Below are 18,850 nucleotides of genomic sequence, written 5' to 3' on the forward strand. Positions count from 1 at the left end.
ATGAACAACTTGGCACATCTAGTTCAGTTCTAAAGGCAGTATTAATAAATCTATCCTAAGCACCGGGCTTTTATTCATTACCCATTTCAGTGGCATTACAGTCAAAATTACGTATTCATATAAGGCCAGTTAACTTTCAAATTTTTTTTTTTTTCTTCAGCAGGTGGGTTTGTAGTGGATGCATGTATGTGTGTGTGTGTATATATAAATATATATATATATATATATATATATATATATGTGCATGCATTATAAAAAAGACTATTTGGTAAAGCCCGCTACTCTGCTCCTTGCCCCCCCCCCCCCCCCCGTGTAAGAAGATTTCCTGTCCTGAACAACGCCTTGAATCCCTCCAAAAATCTAACAGAAAAAGCATACCTTCTATTGTATGCCGAGGTTAAAAAAACATCTCCCTAGTGAGGGCGGGTATGTTAATTGCAATGGTTATATAAACTGGATGAATGCCAGTAAAGGTTAGACGTATGAAGTATTTGAGACTGACAGGACTCCGTTTGATTTACTTTGGTGTATACATTCTGATAACGAATTATAACGGGGGTCAGATATTTACTAGGTCACTGATAAAATCCATATCAGGTTGATGGGGAATGAAGTTATCCAGTTGTACTTTGTTGTGATTTATCCTGAATCATGTGAAAACGATCTGTAATGTCATTGTAGCTTAAATATCCTTTCTTGGTTGCTTTTCTTTTGGGGACACCTATACTGATGGGTATATGCTCTTGCCACTAGGAGGCGCTGACACTAGGAAAGAAAAAAAAAAGTCTGCTCCTCCCTGGCAAGATATACCCTTCCCCTCTTCTGTACTTTGCTAGGTTTTCTCTCCTGGCTATCCGGGGGTCCCTTCTCCTTCCAGTGCCAGCTCCTCAGCCACCATTACACGTGGCTGTGCTGGGCCAGACCCCCGTGGCCTCTGGGTCACGCTACCGGTGGTGCCATGCCTGCAGCATTCTCCCCCCCCTTCCTCTTCCAGGAATTAGTTGAGGGATATCCCTGACGTTTTTTATTGGGGCTCTCGGGTGTGGGGGCTCTGAGGGCCTGTAGGTCTCTAGAAGCTCTGCCGGCTGCCGCAGCTTCCCCGCACTTTCTTCGGTGCCATTATGCGCCTCACACAATAATTTGTTCCGCCCCTCTTCCTCCCCTTGTTCTCCGGGCGTTGGGAGACAGAGCGCCCGGACGGCGGGGCCCGCCTTTCGGCTCTAGCATATTCCCGCAGTGTGCGTAGTGACGGCAGCTCCCTGTTTTGCGGTGACTGTGCACGCTGCGGGTCGGGGGCTCTCCGTTTTCATTATCTCATGGGGGCCCGGCGGGTATCGGCCCTCGGTGACACTGTGTCCGTGCACAGCACACTGCTTCCTGCACTCTTCTTGATAAAAATAAAAAAAAGTGTTGTTTCTCAGCCCAGGTTCTTTTCTCCCTCTTGTGGCCATTCAGTAGATTGCAGCCTCTGCTTTCTGGTCCTTTTGAGCTCCCAGCTTATTACAGCCTTTTGTTCTGATGTCAGTTTTTACCTGTTTAATCTTGCTGGGTTTCCGATCTGGGGACCATATATTAAATATTATTTTTTGGGGCCACTTTACCATTTGATTCCGCCACCCTGTGTGATGACCTGTATTTTTGCGTGGCGTTTCTGCGGCATTCCGGCCCCTTCCCTAGGGGTGAGACCCCTGCAGATGCATCTGCATCCCTGACCTTAGCTGAGGGCCTTCCAAGGTCTCTCGTTCTCTTGTGTCTTTGGCAATTTCCTCCCACAGGTCTTTGTGGTGCTGGACCCCCACTTCTAGTGCAAGGGTTTCGAGCACGTGTCCCTACATGGACATGGACTGGACCCAATGCCACAGACAGTGGTCTGCGTCGGTTTCCTCCACCACCAGTCACTCATCACATGGCTGCCGCTGGGGAGTGGCTGGAATTCCGGCTTCCTACTTCTAGCGAGTGGCATCCGAAGGAGTGACCCATGTATAATGGACCTTGTGCAGGGCGACGGAGATACAATCCATGGCTCCTTAGCCTCCCCTGATCTCCCACATCAACAAAGGGGCACAGTGTTTTTGTTCTGCACTATTTCTGCCGCCGGTCTCCTGTCAGGGGCTGCTGTGTGTTTTGCTGGAGTTCCTGCTCCCCTCTTTTAGTGTGGGAGTCCAGAAGAGTGTCCCTATAAGAGTGCCAGTAAGCCAGACAGTGGTCTTCATAGTCTTCTACACCTTTGGGTCGCCTTTCTGGAGTTACGGTACTCCACTGCCAGGGCGACAGGGAGTAATCCAAGGCTCCTTAGCTTCCCCCGATCTCCCATGGTGACGGGAATTCTCTCCTCTGGGCTGCTGCGTGCATGGCTGTGGTGTCCCGTACCTCTCTGCTGGTGGAAGGACTCTGGACTATTGATGCCAGTCAGCCAGACATTTGTCTGCATGGTCTTCAACATCACCAGGCTGCCCATCGGATCAGCCGCACTCCAGTACCCCATTTTTTTGTGGGAGGGTTCGAAGGAGTGATCCTGTGCGTTCAGGAATCCTATAAGGTCAGCCAGATGGTTGTCTGCATGATTTACTGCTACGTCGGGTCAGCTGCCATACACTTCCCACTCCGTGAACGGAAGTTCAGGTTACCCATTGCTGAGGTGTAGTTCCGAGTGAGTCATCCCATGGGCACCACACAGAGGTCCCTCTCTACATGCCTGCCATTCTCTTGGCTGAAGGCTGGTAACCCACTTTCAATGTGTGGTTCTGAAGGCGGGACCCGGTGTGACCATGGTCCCTATGCTATATAGCCAGACTGTGCCTGCATGGTTTCTAATCCACCTGGTCACCTCCCCCTTTCCTGCTGCTCCCGTGACTGCATTCCTGTGACTCACTTTCCATGTGAAGTTTTACAAAGTGTGTCTTTGTTGGTTCATTGAACCTGTTATCCCAATCAGACCGTGTCTGCATGTTTCCTGCCCCACATACCTCCTTCATCTCTTGCATCTGCGACAGCAGTCCTGGTGTGTGGCACCTTCAGGAGATGGCGTGTGGTTGTTCCCTACAGGTTCCATGGCTTTTCACAACAACAGTAGCACTCTCTGTTTTCCTTTCTAAGAGTTCCACTTTGGTCTGCTAGGGGCATGGTTGTGACACACCGTTAGTTGCTGAGCCTGTCTTCCATACCGCCGCACTTTTGGATGTCTGCAGTTTCTTTCATGTCTGCAGTCTTGGTACTCCACTACGATCGTAAGGTAACCTTGTTTGTGTCCCTATGCATGCTTCGGCCCCTCTGCACATGTAGTACCCACCTTCCTTCTGTCGGTGGGGATGTGCCTCGGACCTTCCTGTAATCATGTTAATCACTGACACCACAGTCTTCTGTAGTAACCTTCCTGTGTCCAGAGCCTGGGACTCCCAGCTGGGTCCAAGACCGGTTAGTCTCCGTTCCCGTCCTGACGGGTTGTTGCTTGTGGGTTCTCTGGTCCGCTCAGACTGCTGGGGTCCGAGACCGGTTAGTCTCCTTGTCTTAGACACTGCTAGGATCCTGTGGTGTGCCTTAGTTTCTATGTCGGCTTTCCTGTTCTTTGGGCCTTAGTGGTGGTTGAGGTCTCAGGCATGTGTAGCGGTCCTGCCCAGACTTCTCCGTGATCCCATTTATGGGTCGGTCTCTCTGCATGGATGTTTGTCACCTGGAGCGTTTTGTGGACGTTGGGCTCCTTACCCTTTGGAGTCAGTCTTCCAGGAGACTCGAGCACCTCCGATTTGACGACCTCTCCGGTGTTTTCCGGGATACTCCTTTTCAGGGTCCTCCACTCCACTTTCTTTGCTGTTTATTCTTCCATCTTCTCCTGGCCATTTACTCTTCCATCTTCTCCTTCAGAGTTTATGTTTTCTTGAGATGGAAGGCGTTCCAGTCGTCCAGATTACACCAGTCCTGGATCCTGGATAGGGGTTTTTGGTCTGCAAATATTCAGATCATCGATCTTCTGCACCAGACTTTTCTAGAGCCGGTTTCTGTCTCTTTCTTTTTTTCCAGTGGTTTTCTGATCTTTCTGGTTTTCTGATCTCCACCATTTTTTTCCACCATTTTCTCTTGAATCAGTTGACTCTGGATGGGGTTCTCTGGTCATGAACTTTTTCCATTTTTGTTTTTAGCCGCCTAACCCTCTGTCTGGTTCTGTGTTTCTTAGAGTTGGCTTCCTAGTCGACCTTTCTTGTCTTTCCAGAACGGCCGTAGGTTTAGAGTCTCTGCGAAGGATGGTCCCTTCTGTTGATGTCCCAGTCCATCTCCAGGGACTGGGGATTTCCAGGAGCTCTGTTCCTTTGCCTCAGTTATCTCTGGCCTAGGGTCTTTTCCGCAGGTCTTACGGACAAGTGGGTTCAGTCTCGGGACTAATGCCCTTTCGCTGGTGGTTGTTATTCTCGCCCTGTATTGGTGTCCCCCCAATGAAGAGTGACTGAGAAAAGCCTTCATTGGGGGACACCGCACCCACCCATTTCTTTTTTGTCCGGATAATTTTTTCCGATTATTGTATTTTTTTTTTTTTTATCCGGGATTCTTTTCTATGGTCTTCTCCTACTGCTTTGTGACAAAACTGATTACCTCACTTCCAGTGGGTGGGTATATACTGCCAGGGAGGAACCAACTTTTATTTTTTCCCTAGTGTCAGCTCCTCCTAGTGGCAAGAGCATATACCCATCAGTATAGGTGTACCCCAATGAAGGTGAGAAAGAGATTTTACGGTACAAAAAAAAATCTCCTTTTATAGCCCACAGACTGAATTGTGAAGAAGAGGAGCAAGAAGCCTGCAGAGATGTCAATAAAGGTGCCACAATCTGGCTGGGAACACAGGAAGGAAGGTTATAAGAAACTCATTGTTCTTACTATGTCTGTCTACATTCCGCAATTAATATAGTTTTAGTCCTTATTCAACATTATTAACTTTATGTAAATTTAATTCTAACATTTCTGTAAACCACATCATTTACTAAAAATACCTCCTTAAAATGCCTCTAGAACAAAAATGCTCTAAAGGTTTGACCCTTTTCAATAGTCTGCTGTCAACTGCCTGTTGTCAGAGAACTTTTGTCTCTAGTAACACAATCTAGTATAGAACATAGGAAGGGGGGCTTATCCACCGCTGTGTGCAGGAGAAGGGAGAGAGGAAGACAGTTTACCTGCAATCAATGAGCCTTCAGGATCTGCAGTGTCACAGAATGGTAATCAGGGCTACCCTTTTATCTCTCCACCAGCATTAGTTTTGCTGTGCTGCTGCTTATTTACATAGTGTTGTCTCCTGTATCTTAGCTTCCCCTCTCCCCTCACTTTAGTGTGCAGGCATGTTTTGTTCATCCCACTAGCACTAATGGCATGCCGACAGGCAGCTAAGGGAAGAAGTAACTGTGTGTGTACTACTGGCAATAAGCACAGTTCTGGTCAATCTTCCTGAAATACAGAGAATGAGAAATAGCTGTTCATGGAGAAGAATCTTAGGGGCTCAATAACAGCAGTGAGAGCACTAAACTCACCATATCACCACTCTGAAGACTTAATGTAACCCAACCAAATTGTCACTAGGGGTTAAAAAGTTGCAGAAATTAGTCTGAGGAGGACCCATACAAAGAGGTGTGCCAAAGTGCAATTTAAAAAAAATGTGTACTAACACCATATTTATCCTACTCCATGCGACCATTTTAATAAAATACCCTTACCCTTACCCTTACACACTACCACACACAAATGAAAGGTGTAGAAAATCATTCACCTATACCACCCATGATAAATTCCCTCCTTTGTTTTCTTTATGTAGGTAACCATGGACTGTAACTGACAAATTGTCCAACCATTCTGATAAAAACTCAGAATGTGCCTATGCTCTGGCCACAATGAGCCAGAAAGTAGGGAGGAAAATCCACCTAATGGGTTTTTGGGAGAGCATGAAAGGCTGGTTTTCTTCTACATATTACACGTTTTCTATAATTTTGAGCCTATAAGTAGGCTGAAAAACATGTTTATGACTGTTTTTAAGATGTTAAACTTTTCTAAGCTGTGTTGCTGACCCTTTTTCTTTTTTAAGTCTCTTCTGTTGTAGGAGTAATACTGTTACAGCCTAAAAAAAAAAAATAATTACCGTATTTATCGGCATATAACACGCATTTTTTAGGCTAAAATTTTTAGCCTAAAGTCTATCTGCGTGTTATACGCCGATAAGTTGCTGCAGTTCAATGATTTAAAGTGGGAGCTTTAAATCAATGAACTGCAGCGGCTTCTCTGCCCCTGACTGTCCTGGGGTCTAGAGCCCTGCTGCCGCCGCTTCTCTCCCCCTACTGTCGGCGCCGCTGCCCCTTCTCTCCCCCTGGCTATCGGTGCCACTGCCCCATTGCCGGCGCCGATAGCCAGGGGGAGAGAAGCGGCGCCTGCAATGGGGCAGCGGCACCGACAGACAGGGGGAGAGAAGGGGCAGCGGCACCCATTGCCGGTGCTGCTGCCCCGTTGCCTCCCCCATCCCCAATTGTATAATTACCTATTGCCGGGGTCGGGTCCGCGCTGCTTCAGGCCTCCGGTGTGCGTCCCCTGCATCGTTGCTATGCGCTGCGAGACGCAATGACAAGTGGCGTCACTCGTCGCCGCGCCGTGCAGCGCATAGCAACGATGCAGGGGACGCATACCGGAGGCCTGAAGCAGCGCGGACCCGACCCCGACAACAGGTAGTTATACAACCGGGGATGGGGGAGGCAACGGGGCCGGCGCCGCTTCTCTCCCCCTGGCTATCGGCGCCGGCAATGGGGCAGCGGCACCGATAGCCAGGGGGAGAGAAGGGGCAGCGGCGCCGATAGCCAGGGGGAGAGAAGCGGCAGCAGGGCTCTAGACTCCAGGAAAGGCGGGGGAGAGAAGCAGGCAGCGACGGCCTATCTCCCCCTGCCTTTCCTGGGGGCTTCTGTGGGGTCAGAAACAGTGTATCGGGGTATACACATGCGCGCACACACACGCACCATCATTTTATCAAGGATATTTGGGTAATAAACTTTTTTTACCCAAATATCCTTGATAAAATGAGGGTGCGTGTTATAGGCCGGTGCGTGGTATATCCTGGTAAATACAGTATATTTACAGTCATGGCCGTAAATGTTGGCACATTAAAGGATTGTTCTCACATAAAAGGATTGCAGTAACACATGTTTTGCTATACACGTTTATTCCCTTTGTGTGTATTGGAACTAAACCATAAAAGGGAGGAAAAAAAGCAAATTGGACATAATGTCACACCGAACTCCAAAAATGGTCTGGACAAAATTATTGGCACCCTTTCAAAATTTTGGAAAAACAAGATCATTTCAAGCATGTGATGCTCCTTTAAACTCGCCTGGAGCAAGTAACAGGTGTGGGCAATATAAAAATCACACCTGAAAGCAGATAAAAAGGAGAGAAGTCCACTTAGTCATTGCATTGTGTGTCTGTGTGTACCACACTAAGCATGGACAACAGAAAGAGGAGACGAGAACTGTCTGAGGACTTGAGAACCAAAATTGTGGAAAAATATCAACAATCTCAAGGTTACAAGTCCATCTCCAGAAATCTTGATTTGCCTTTGTCCACAGTGCGCAACATTATCAAGAAGTTTGCAACCCATGGCACTGTAGCTAATCTCCCTGGGCATGGACGGAAGAGAAAAATTGATGAAAGGTGTCAATGCAGGATAGTCCGGATGGTGGATAAACAGCCCCAAACAAGTTCCAAAGATATTCAAGCTGTCCTGCAGGCTCAGGGAGCATCAGTGTCAATGCGAACTATCTGTCGACATTTAAATGAAATAAAACGCTATGGCAGGAGACCCAGGAGGACCCCACTGCTGACACAGCGACATAAAAAAGCTAGACTACATTTTGCCAAAATGAACTTGAGTAAGCCTAAATCCTTCTGGGAAAACGTCTTGTGGACAGATGAGACCAAGATGGAGCTTTTTGGTAAATCATTCTACTGTTTATCGAAAACGGAATGAGGCCTACAAAGAAAATAACACAGTACCTACAGTGAAATATGGTGGAGTTTCCATGATGTTTTGAGGTTGTTTTGCTGCCTCTGGCACTGGGTGCCTTGAATGTGTGCAAGACATTATGAAATCTCAGCAGGGGCGGACACAGACAGCAGAGGGCCCCTGTGCAAAGAATATGCCTCCCCCCCCCCCCCCCAGGTAATATGTTTGCTAGGAAAGCGGGTAGTACGTTTGCAAGTAGTACATTTGGTAGTTAGGTAGGTAGAACATTTTCTAAGTAGGTAGGCAAGTAGTGAATTTGCAAGATATTTAGGCAGTTAGTAAGTTCAGTTGGTAGGAAGGCAGGTAAAAGGTTTGGTTTTAGGTAGGTAGGTGGGCAGGTATAAGTTTGGTTGGTAGGTGGGTAGCCACGTAACATTTGGTAGGTAGGCCCTTAGTCCAGTGTTTTCCAAACAGGCTTTGGCTGTTTGGGCATGTTGGGAGTTGTAGTTTTGCAACAGCTGGAGGCACCCAGGTTGGGAAACAATGGACTAAGGACCTACCTACCAAACCTGAGTGCGTCTAGCTGTTGCAGAACTAAAACTCCCAGCATGCCTGGACAGCTAAAGACTGTCCGGGGCATGCTAGGAGTTGTAGTTTTGCAACAGCTGGAGGAGCCCAGGTTGGAAAATACTGATTAAGGAGGTGTTTTCAAAACAGTGTCTCTCCAGGTGGTCCAAAACTACAACTCCCAGCATTCCCGGACAGTCTAGTGAATAGTGAGTACAGCTCTGGAGTATAATACAGGATATAAATCAGTACATAAATAATGTAAAGTGACCCTACATTCACCGCAATAGTGACATCTTGTACAATGGGTGGCACCCATTGTGCAAAATGTAACTATTGCAGTAAATGAAGGCTCACTTTACCACTTATGGTGGAAGCAGCAGGTCACTCACCTAGTCTCCTAAGGAAACTTTTAGATTCAACTGTTGTGATGCTCCTCAGGTTCTGTTATATCAATGGCCACTCTGGAGTATAATACAGGATATAACTCAGGATAAGTACAGGATAAGTAATGTAATGTATGTACACAGTGACCTCACCAGCAGAATAGTGAGTACAGCTCTGGGGTATAATACAGGATATAACTCAGGATCAGTACAGGATAAGTAATGTAATGTATGTACACAGTGACCTCACCAGCAGAATAGTGAGTACAGCTCTGGAGTATCATACAGGATGTAACTCAGGATCAGTACAGGATAAGTAACATAATGTATGTACACAGTGACCCCACCAGCAGAATAGTGAGTACAGCTCTGGAGTATAATACAGGATATAACTCAGGATCAGTACAGGATAAGTAATGTAATGTATGTACACAGTGACCTCACCAGCAGAATAGTGAGTACAGCTCTGGGTATAATACAGGATATAATCAGGATCAGTACAGGATAAGTAATGTAATGTATGTACACAGTGACCTCACCAGCAGAATAGTGAGTACAGCTCTGGAGTATAATACAGGATATAACTCAGGATCAGTACAGGATAAGTAATGTAACGTATGTACACAGTGACCTAACCAGCAGAATAGTGATTACAGCTCTGGAGTATAATACAGGGTATAAATTAGGATCAGTACAGGATAAGTAATGTATGTACACAGTAACCCCACCAGCAGAATAGTGAGTACAGCTCTGGAGTATAATACAGGATATAACTCAGGATCAGTACAGGATAAGTAATGTAATGTATGTACACAGTGATCTCACCAGCAGAATAGTGATTACAGCTCTGGAGTATAATACAGAATATAACTCAGGATCAGTACAGGATAAGTAATGTAATGTATGTACACGGTGATCTCACCAGCAGAATAGTGATTACAGCTCTGGAGTATAATACAGAATATAACTCAGGATCAGTACAGGATAAGTAATTTAATGTATGTACACAGTGATCTCACCAGCAGAATAGTGAGTACAGCTCTGGAGAGAGGTTGGGTGTGTCTGAGCTCCTGTTACTTCCAGACTCTTCCAGTGAAGCAGTGATTTCCATCCGCCCCTCCCCAGGTGTGTGGCAGATACCTGGGTAGAGGGTTTTCCTGCTATGGAGCCCCAGGAGGCTTCATCTTGCACTCCCCGTACCCGGCCGGCGGGGGGTGCAAAGGAAAATGCGACGGCCAGCAGCCAGGATGGGGTGAGACGATCCACCAGGGCCCATCGCCATGTGGGGCCCCATCCCCAGCTGGGAGCTGCAAGGCTTCCAGCAAAAGTTCCTCTGGGAAAAGAAGCTCATCCAGGCAGAGGAGTGGAGTGAAGGCTTCTACCTCAGGCTCCTCAGAACCCCAGCAATGGGGGGTCAAGGGGCCAAGGGAATCCCTGGAGACTTTTGGTTCAAGAATCCAGGCAAAGATGGCCCAATATGAGCAACTTGGGAAACAGCTTTGTGGTCTTAGAGAAGACATAAGGTTTACAACTTACCAGGCGGATACAGCAGCCAAGGGCAAGAGAGCAGCGTTCACTGCAAAGGTGAGAGCACTAAAGAAAGAGGTGGAGGAGATTGTTCAGCTGAGAGCGGACATTGTGGCTGGGGCCGGCTTCTTCAGTGAGAAGATTCTAAATGAAGAGAGGTTCCCCAAAAAGGGGGTCTCCAGAGGTGCAGAAAAAGAAAGTCACCAAGATGAGAGTGAGGAGGAGGAGGAGATGGAGGAAGGTGAGGAGGGGGATGTGAGTGAGGGGGATATGGACACGGGTTCTGTTTGTACCACCACTGTTACCCCAGACCCCCCACTTACCCTCAGTGAGGACTACATAAACCCGGCTCAGGTGGCCTTACCTCCCTCCAGTGAGGATGATGATGATGGCAGTGACTGTAGTGATTGCAGCGGCTTGGCAGATGGGGGTCTCCTGCGGGCAATTGTTATGCAGGAGTCCCCCACTCGTCTAGAAAATTTTTCTTTCGGGGATGATTTGGGCCCAGAGGAGAAGAAAAAAAGCGAAGGGCAAGAAGAGGAAGAAGACACAGGCAGTGAAGTTTGTCTTTTCTCCCTTCCAGCAGTCTGGGTCGGCTGAAAAGTCGGTTCAGGGTGCTGGGTCCCCCAATCTGCCAGACCCCGTTTCTGTAGTGGAGCGGGGCCAGCATGGGGGATACAGTAGTGCACCCAAAATGGCCGCGGGTGCTATAGAAAAAAAAGGGCACCCTCCTGTGAGGGGGGAGGGTGTCCAGGCACCAGAAAATAGCGGCAGATTTACCAATTTGGGGGGCGGTCCCCCGATTGAAGCTGGCAGTATAGGTCCTGGCACTGCGGGGCACTCCCCTGTGAGGGGGGGGAGTGTCCGGGTGCCGGACCTTGTTGGTTCAGGGGGCGGTCCCCTAGGTTACACAGTTGGTACCAGTTCTGGCGCGTCGGGACTCTCCCCTGTGAAGGGGGAGGTTCTGCGCCCGTCAGCTGCAGTAAGCGGGGCGGGAGTGCATCCGGTGGGACAGCTCCCACCAAAATCTATGGCGCTGTGCGAGGGGGCGGAGCCTGTGTCCGTGCCCCAGAAGACTGAACGGAGGAGCTGTGCAGCGCTGATCCTTAAGCCAGCAACCCTTGTACACGGAGCTATAGACCAAGCCAGCCCGGCCTCTAATACATCAAGGGACAGTGTAGGCAAGAGTGAAAGTGAGGGAAAAAATGTGACTAAAAATGGTAATGTGCAGAATGTGAGTTATAGTGTGCATGGGAGGAGTTGTGGTAGCAGTGTGGATGAGGGGGGAACTTGTGGGGTGCAAGAGAAGGGTGCAAGTGGGGTGCAAGAGAGGGGTGGTAGTGGAGCGCAAGAGAGGGGTGCAAGTGGAGCGCAAGAAAGGGGTGGTAGTGGAGCGCAAGAAAGGGGTGGTAGTGGAGCGCAAGAAAGGGGTGGTAGTGGAATGCCAGAGAGAGGATTGGTGGCAGACACCTCTGTTAAGAATAAAGGTGCTGGTTTGGGGTCTGGATCAGGTTCTGGTTCGACTGCCCCCCCGGTAGTGGCTGCTTCTCCCAGAAGCTATGCCAGCGTCACTGCCGCGGGATCAGGGGGATCCCCATCTCCGTCTGGCTCTGGTGGTCACTTGCAACAGCGCCTACTGGAGGCTCTACGTAGGGGAGACAGGTCAATCCATGTAGAGGGGAGGGGTGAGGTTGACCTGTCTTTTTGGATAGAAAGACATGGCTTAGGCGCATTCCGAGAACATAATGGGGAGGTGGTCTGGTCCCTCCCGACATCCGAGCAGGAAAGTGGCCGTAGGAATGTGGTCCGTTTAGTGTGGAGGGGCGAAGATGCGTGTCCGCCACGGGGTAAGGTGGTTGAGCTCCTCCTCCAAATGGAATTCAGGGCAAGTGACATCTTTGCCCTGATCCACCCCTACGCTACTTCTGAGTTTGACATCAGCTTTGTTCGGCCGGAGGGTCTTGAACTCTTCTGGTCGAACTATGAGGTGGTGAAAAACGAGCCCGGCTGGCGGGATTTTGCCGTAAAGGCAATATCCCGTCAGAATTTGACCAAGAAAGTGACCGTTTTGACACGTAACGAGTCACTATCTTGCTATGATATCATGACCTGGCTCAGCCGATATGGTGATGTGACGGACATGCCAAAAAAGAACTATGACGAACATGGGATCTGGTCTGGGGCCTGGACGTTTTCCGTCAAACTGAAGCGTTCGGGGAGCACTGTTGCCCACATCCCATCAGCTGCTTTTCTTGGGAGAGACAGAATCCAAATTTTCTACCAGGGGCAGCCCAAGGTCTGTCACAGGTGCGGCAGCCCCACTCACTTTAGCGCAGCCTGTACTGTGCAGGTCTGTGCTCTGTGTGGTGGGGTAGGTCATCTTGCCGCATCCTGTAGACAGATCAGGTGTCATCTGTGTGGTGTCTTAGGACACCCTTTCAGCCGTTGTCCTAGCGCCTTTGCCCGTGCGACGGTCACCTTGGCTGGAGACAGCAGTAATGTTGCTTCAGCTGGGGAGGGCACGAATACGGGTGAAGGTGCAACAGGGTCAGTGAAGAGGAAAAGTCCCGCCAAGCTGAGGCGGGAGGCTAATCGCAGAAGGAGCAGGGAACTGGAGAGTTCCCATGTGGCAGGGGTAGCTTCTGGCCCTGCTCCAGAGGTCAGTCCTGAAACTGCTGAGGCCCTGGAGGAGAATGTGCTGGATGAGGAAATGGGGAGAATCTGTAAAGAAGAGGGCAGCAAGGCCGATCTTTCCGATTCCTCCCACTGTGAAAGTGTGGATGAGGAGGGTGAGGAGAGGCAAAAAAAGAAGGGCAGTAAAGGGAGAAAGAAGAGGTCAGAGCCCTCTAGTCCCCGTGCTACGGACCAGGTCCCAAGCGGAAGCTTACCTGCCCCCCCTCTGATTGATCTGTCTAACCGGTACTCTGTCCTTGAAGACATCTCCTCCCCCTCCATGGAGGGGGGGGGGTCAAGGATGGGGTGCCTGAAGTGGGGGAGCCTCCAGGGGGAACTGGGCCCTGTCCACATGGGGTAATTTCCTCAGGGGATGGGGCCAAACCAGAGCCAGGCGGAGATGGCGATTTAAAAATGGACCAGTCTGAGTCCAAAAAAAGGTTTAAAGAGAAAGAAGCCTCCTCTTCCGGGGATGAGGGGGTAAAGAAAAAACAGAAATGAGGGGGTTAGGGCTATCTAACTCAATCACCCATGATGGCGGCACTCACCCCATTGACGCTGGCATCTATTAACTGTGCCAGCATAAAGTCTGATACGGCTAGATTCGCAGCCTTTGATTTTCTCGGCCGTGTTGAAGCCGATATTTTGTATCTGCAGGAGACCAGGTTGTCAGATCTAGCCTCCCTGGTAAAAGCCAGGAGAGAGTGGAGGCGTGGCCCCTCCCACTGGTCTCTTGCGGCTGAGCCGTATAGTGGGGTGGCGGTCCTTTTTACCGCTCCTGTTGAATGCAGACGGGTTATTGAGTTAGAAATGGGGAGGTGCCTGATCTTAGATGTCCTCATGAAGGGGCAAGAGCTCCGGCTTATTAACATCTACGCCCCACAAACCAAGTGGGGACGAAAAGATCTCTTTATGAGGATTAAGCCCTTTCTTTTTACAAGCCGACAGGTGATCTTTGGAGGGGATTTCAATACTGTCACGAGATCCCAAGATAGGAGAGGCTCCAATGATCGGTTGGCTTATGATAGCATAGCTCTCAATAGTATAGTTAGGGAAGCTCGCCTAGAGGACGCCCACATCCGGAGCCCCTCAGGCCACGCGGGTTTCACCTATCATCGAGGTAGCTGCAGGTCTAGAATAGACAGGTTTTATTTGAAGGAGGAAGCTGTCTCTTCTGCAGTGTCCGTGGTTGAGGTGGAGTTCTCCGATCACTGTATGATTTTGTTTTCCCTGAATGTTTCAGAGACCCCTCGGATGGGTAAAGGTTATTGGAAGCTGAATTCGGCCCTCCTGGAGGAAGCGGAGGTAAGACAGTCCTTTGAGGATTTTCTTCAGAGTCAGGTACCTTTACTGGGCCTATGTAGTAGTAAGTCAGAGTGGTGGGAGATGTTCAAGAAGCGGGTTGCGGGGTTCTTCCGCCAGCTCTCGAGCCTCAGGTCCCTGAATAGGTATCGCCTGTATCAGGGACTGAGGAGGAAACTCGAGCTTCTCGTCTCGACTGGAGGTAGCCGGGAGGATATCTCCAGAGTGAAGTCCTTGCTGATGAGGTGTCAGTACGATAGGCACGCATCTTTGGTTTTTGAGAGGGATTTCGGGAAGTACCGCTCGCCCGACCCTTACAGAAACTGTAAGATGTCAGTGAGTAGTAAAGTCATTTCAGGACTGATTGATAGTACGGGATCTCTGAATCGGTCCAGATCAGGGATCTTGGAGGTCGTCAGATCCTTCTACTCGCACCTCTTGGGAAGGAAGGATCTAGATCGAGACGGGATGTCGGCTTTCCTGGCTGAAACCATTCCTGAGCCAGGGGTAGACCCCTCTCTTGATGTTTTGGCAGAAAAAATCAGGGAAGAGGAAGTGAGACTGGCGATTGAGGGGCTTGCCCCCAAGAAGTCACCAGGTCCGGATGGCTTAACATCCGAGTGGTACAAGACCTTTAAGGAGTCTTTAGCTCCCCTCTTGACTGAGGTATTCAATGAGTGTCTCTCCTCGGGCACTCTGCCGAAGTCAATGAGGAGGTCAGCCCTGATTCTTCTCTCAAAGGGTAAAGATCCCAGCCGTATTGAGAATTGGAGGCCCATAGCTCTTCTCAATACGGACAGGAAGCTTCTGGCCAAGATACTGTTTAATCGGCTGGTGAAGTTTGCACCCCGGCTCCTTTCGGGGGCCCAGCACTGCTCTGTTCCAGGCCGAAGCACCTTAAGTGCTGTTCTCGGTGTCCGGGAGGCAGTGGAGCGGAGTAGTGCAGGTCTCTGGAAGGGGTACTTGCTGTCCCTGGATCAGACCAAAGCATTTGATCGGGTGAACCACGAGTACCTCTGGTCCGTCCTCCTGAGATATGGCTTACCGTGTGCTTTTATTAATTGGCTTAAGACCTTATATGCAGGGGCAGAGAGTTTCCCGCTGGTGAACGGTTGGTCTGGCCGCTCTTTTGAGGTGGGGTCTGGAGTCCGTCAGGGTTGTCCTTTGAGCCCGCTTTTATACGTGTTCGCAATCGATCCCTTCGTCCGGAGGGTAGATTGTGGGCCGTTGGCGGGAGTCGGGATGAGTCTGGCGGAGCTGGATGTCGCCCAGAGAGTGGTGGCGTACGCTGATGATGTCACCATTTTCGTGTCCTCGAGAGAGGAGGTCGATGTGGTGATGTCGGAGGTGGAACGCTACTCGGAGGCATCCGGGTCTAAGATCAACCGGGATAAGTGTGAAAGTCTCTGGCTGGGAGGGGGAGATCCCACTTTTGATCTCCCGGACACCCTCCCAGGGCCCCAAGACTCAGCAAAAATTCTGGGCATCACATTCGGCCAGGATGATTATCCCACCAAAAACTGGGACGGTAAGCTACAGTATGCCACTCATAGGGTGAATCAGTGGAAGGGTTGGTCTATGACCCTCAGGGAAAGGGTACACCTGATCAAATCGTACCTGCTCCCCTTGTTTATCTATCTGGGCAGTGTATGTATCTTGCCAGAGGCTTACTACACTAGGATCTACAGCCTGTTTTTCCAACTGTTATGGGGGAACAGGATGAACCTAGTCAAGAGGGAGGTTACGTACCGCACATGGAGACTAGGGGGTTTATCTATGGTAAACCCTGTGGTGTTCTTAACAAACACCTTCTTGAAAGCCAACATCGCTAACCTCTGGTCAGAGAGGGCTCCTCCGTGGGTACTCTCCTGCAGGGAATGGTTTCGGCCTTTCTTCCAGGAATGGGAGACAGGAGGGCAAGTGAAGGACCTCCGTACACCCCATGGGCATCTTCCGGCTTACGCTACCCCGACTCTGAAGGCGATACGTCGGTGGGGTCTGGGAGTGTGGGAGATCAGCACCCAGTCAAGGCAGTTCCTTGACAAACGGGTTCTGTTGACCCACTTCCAGAAGCCTCTGGCGCTCAGGGACTGCCCAGGTCGGGATCTGAGGGTGGGGTTGTATCTCTTAAATATGAAAAGGATCCCCCAGAAGTTTTGGGACTTGGCCTGGCGCTGCTTTCAGGGGAAGCTATATGTGAGGGACAATTTGAAGTGCAGGAGATCTGATGACCGGGGATGTCCCCGAGAAGAGTGCGGGGACATGCTGGAAAGCATGGACCATTTCCTGCTTCATTGTCCCTTTAATATAAGGGTCTACAACCGGGTGGGCGCTTCCATCGGCTGGAGTCAACTTGCCGGCCTTACCTATCCAGAGTGGGCTTATGGGGCATTCAGGAACCTGGGTGGCCGAGATCGGGGCACTTTGTTTTTAGTCAGCTTAGTGGTTAGGTACTACACGTGGAATGCACGGTGTTTAGTGTCTAATCAGCGCAAAGTCCTCTCCGAGGTGGAGGTCTGTAGGAACATCACCGGTGACCTCGGGAAGATCAGGTCTTTGGAGTATGGCAGTCTTGGTACCAGTAGGGCTTCTCTCCTATGGAGAGGGTTTTCTTTTGATGTGCCCTAGGTACTAGACCTTTTGGGTAGAGTACCCTTGTTTTTGTTAGGGACAGTGATGCAGGGACAGGGTTAGGGTGATAGTAGGGTCAGTTTATCTTTAGGGATAATGGTAGGGTGAGAGGTAGGGTGCAGTTAGGGAAAGAATATACATTTTGTATGTATCAGGATTGCCATCCTTCTTCCTGGTGGTGGGCTAATGCATGTGCACCCTAGCTTTTTGTTTTGTTTTCAGAGGCTATGGTTATGAAGGGCTTACAGGCACCGAACTTGGGCCTAAAGTGGGTTGTATTGTTTGCTTATGTATGTTAAAGCTGGTTATGGTTAAGTTGGTTGGGAGGAGTTCTAGGTTGGGAGGGTATATTTGTGGGTGGTGGTGGTCTTTTCTTTTGGTGGACCTGGCATGGGTCAGTTGTGGACTGGACATTGAGGACTATGAACTGTATGGAAAAAACTCTGACCCATGTACAGGAGGGCGGGTGGTGTGGGTGAAGGGTCAGTTTAGTGTAGAATGTTCTTTTATATTTGTAGGTGTGTTTTCTATTTATTTATAGGTGTATATAGTTTGTGTATAGTGTTGTGCATAGTAGTGTATATAGTTAGTTATGTATATAGTATGTATAATGTATGTAATATTATTATATAAAAAAAAAATTTATTTTTATTTATTTATTAATTTTTTTATTTTTTATTATTTATTTATTTTTTATTTTTTTATTTATTTATTTATTATTTTTTTTTTTTTTAAGTATATAGTATTTATAGGAGAGATAGACATGGCAGTCGAACCAGTTTTGTTTTTGTAGTAATGTTTCTTTAGTATCCCGTTGTGGATTTATTTTCTTTGGTTTATATATGTAGTATGTAGTAAAGATGTGTGTAAGCATGTGTGTATTGTGTTTTCTGAGATATTTTCCCGAGTTTGGGTATTTTGAGTTGAATTTAATTTATTTATTTATTTTTGGTTTCTTGGTTAAATGTAGTTAATATATGGATATATATGTGTGCATGTGTGAGTGTGGTATAGTGTTATTATTATTATTATTAATATTATTATTTAAAAAAAAAAAAAAAAACATGGTGTGCAGTGTGAGTGCTTGTGTTTTCTATGTATGATTTTTCCCGAGTTTGGGTGTTTTGAGTTAAAGCGAAATAGTGCTATTTTTATGTTTCTTATGAGTGTGTTGTTTGGCTATGAAAGGTGTAGTTATAATATTTCTAGTTCTAGTAGGAAAGCTGGGCTGGCCGGTTAGGCAGGATTTTTGTTCTTTTATTTAAATGTAAAGTTTGGGTTTATGTTATTTCATGTTGTTGTTTTCCGTTATGGCAAAGTTGTGCTGGTTTATGTTTTGTTATGATTTATATTTTTCTAATAAAAGATTTACAGGATATAACTCAGGATTAGTACAGGATAAGTAATGTAAAGTATGTACACAGTGACCTCACCAGCAGAATAGTGAGTACAGCTCTGGAATATAATACAGGATATAACTATTATAATTACTAGGTTCACACTGAAAAATCTCCAGACAGCAATGCATTTCTGAGCGGATCTGCAAAAAGATCTGCACGGTCCTAGTGCCGACCAAAGGGATCGCTTCTTGAGATTCATCAATGTGAACCAAGCCTCATACATGTGAGAAGGGGATTATACATGTGAGCAGGGGATTATTATAATCCTCCACTCACATATATGTAACATCTCCCCATCACATCTATAATCTAAATAATCTCCTCCTCACATTTATAATCGCAAAATCAGATTATACATGTGAGGAGGGGATAATACATGTGAGGAGGGGATTATACATGTGAGGAAG

The 18,850-nt window shown here is 48.3% G+C and overlaps 1 protein-coding gene across 7 annotated transcripts in view; it reads left to right on the plus strand.

Annotated features, from left to right (window-relative positions):
- LOC130294597 (C-Jun-amino-terminal kinase-interacting protein 4-like) overlaps window positions 1-18,850 on the plus strand; it is a 279,068-nt gene that overhangs the window by 211,323 nt on the left and 48,895 nt on the right. For all 7 annotated transcript variants that reach the window (XM_056544684.1, XM_056544682.1, XM_056544681.1 and 4 more), the window contains one exon: window positions 4,751-4,841. In XM_056544684.1, the coding sequence (XP_056400659.1) occupies window positions 4,751-4,841 (91 nt within the window). The remainder of the gene's footprint in view (window positions 1-4,750; window positions 4,842-18,850) is intronic.

Source organism: Hyla sarda, chromosome 10 (assembly GCF_029499605.1).
Source record: "Hyla sarda isolate aHylSar1 chromosome 10, aHylSar1.hap1, whole genome shotgun sequence".
NCBI classification, from domain to species: Eukaryota; Metazoa; Chordata; class Amphibia; order Anura; family Hylidae; genus Hyla; species Hyla sarda.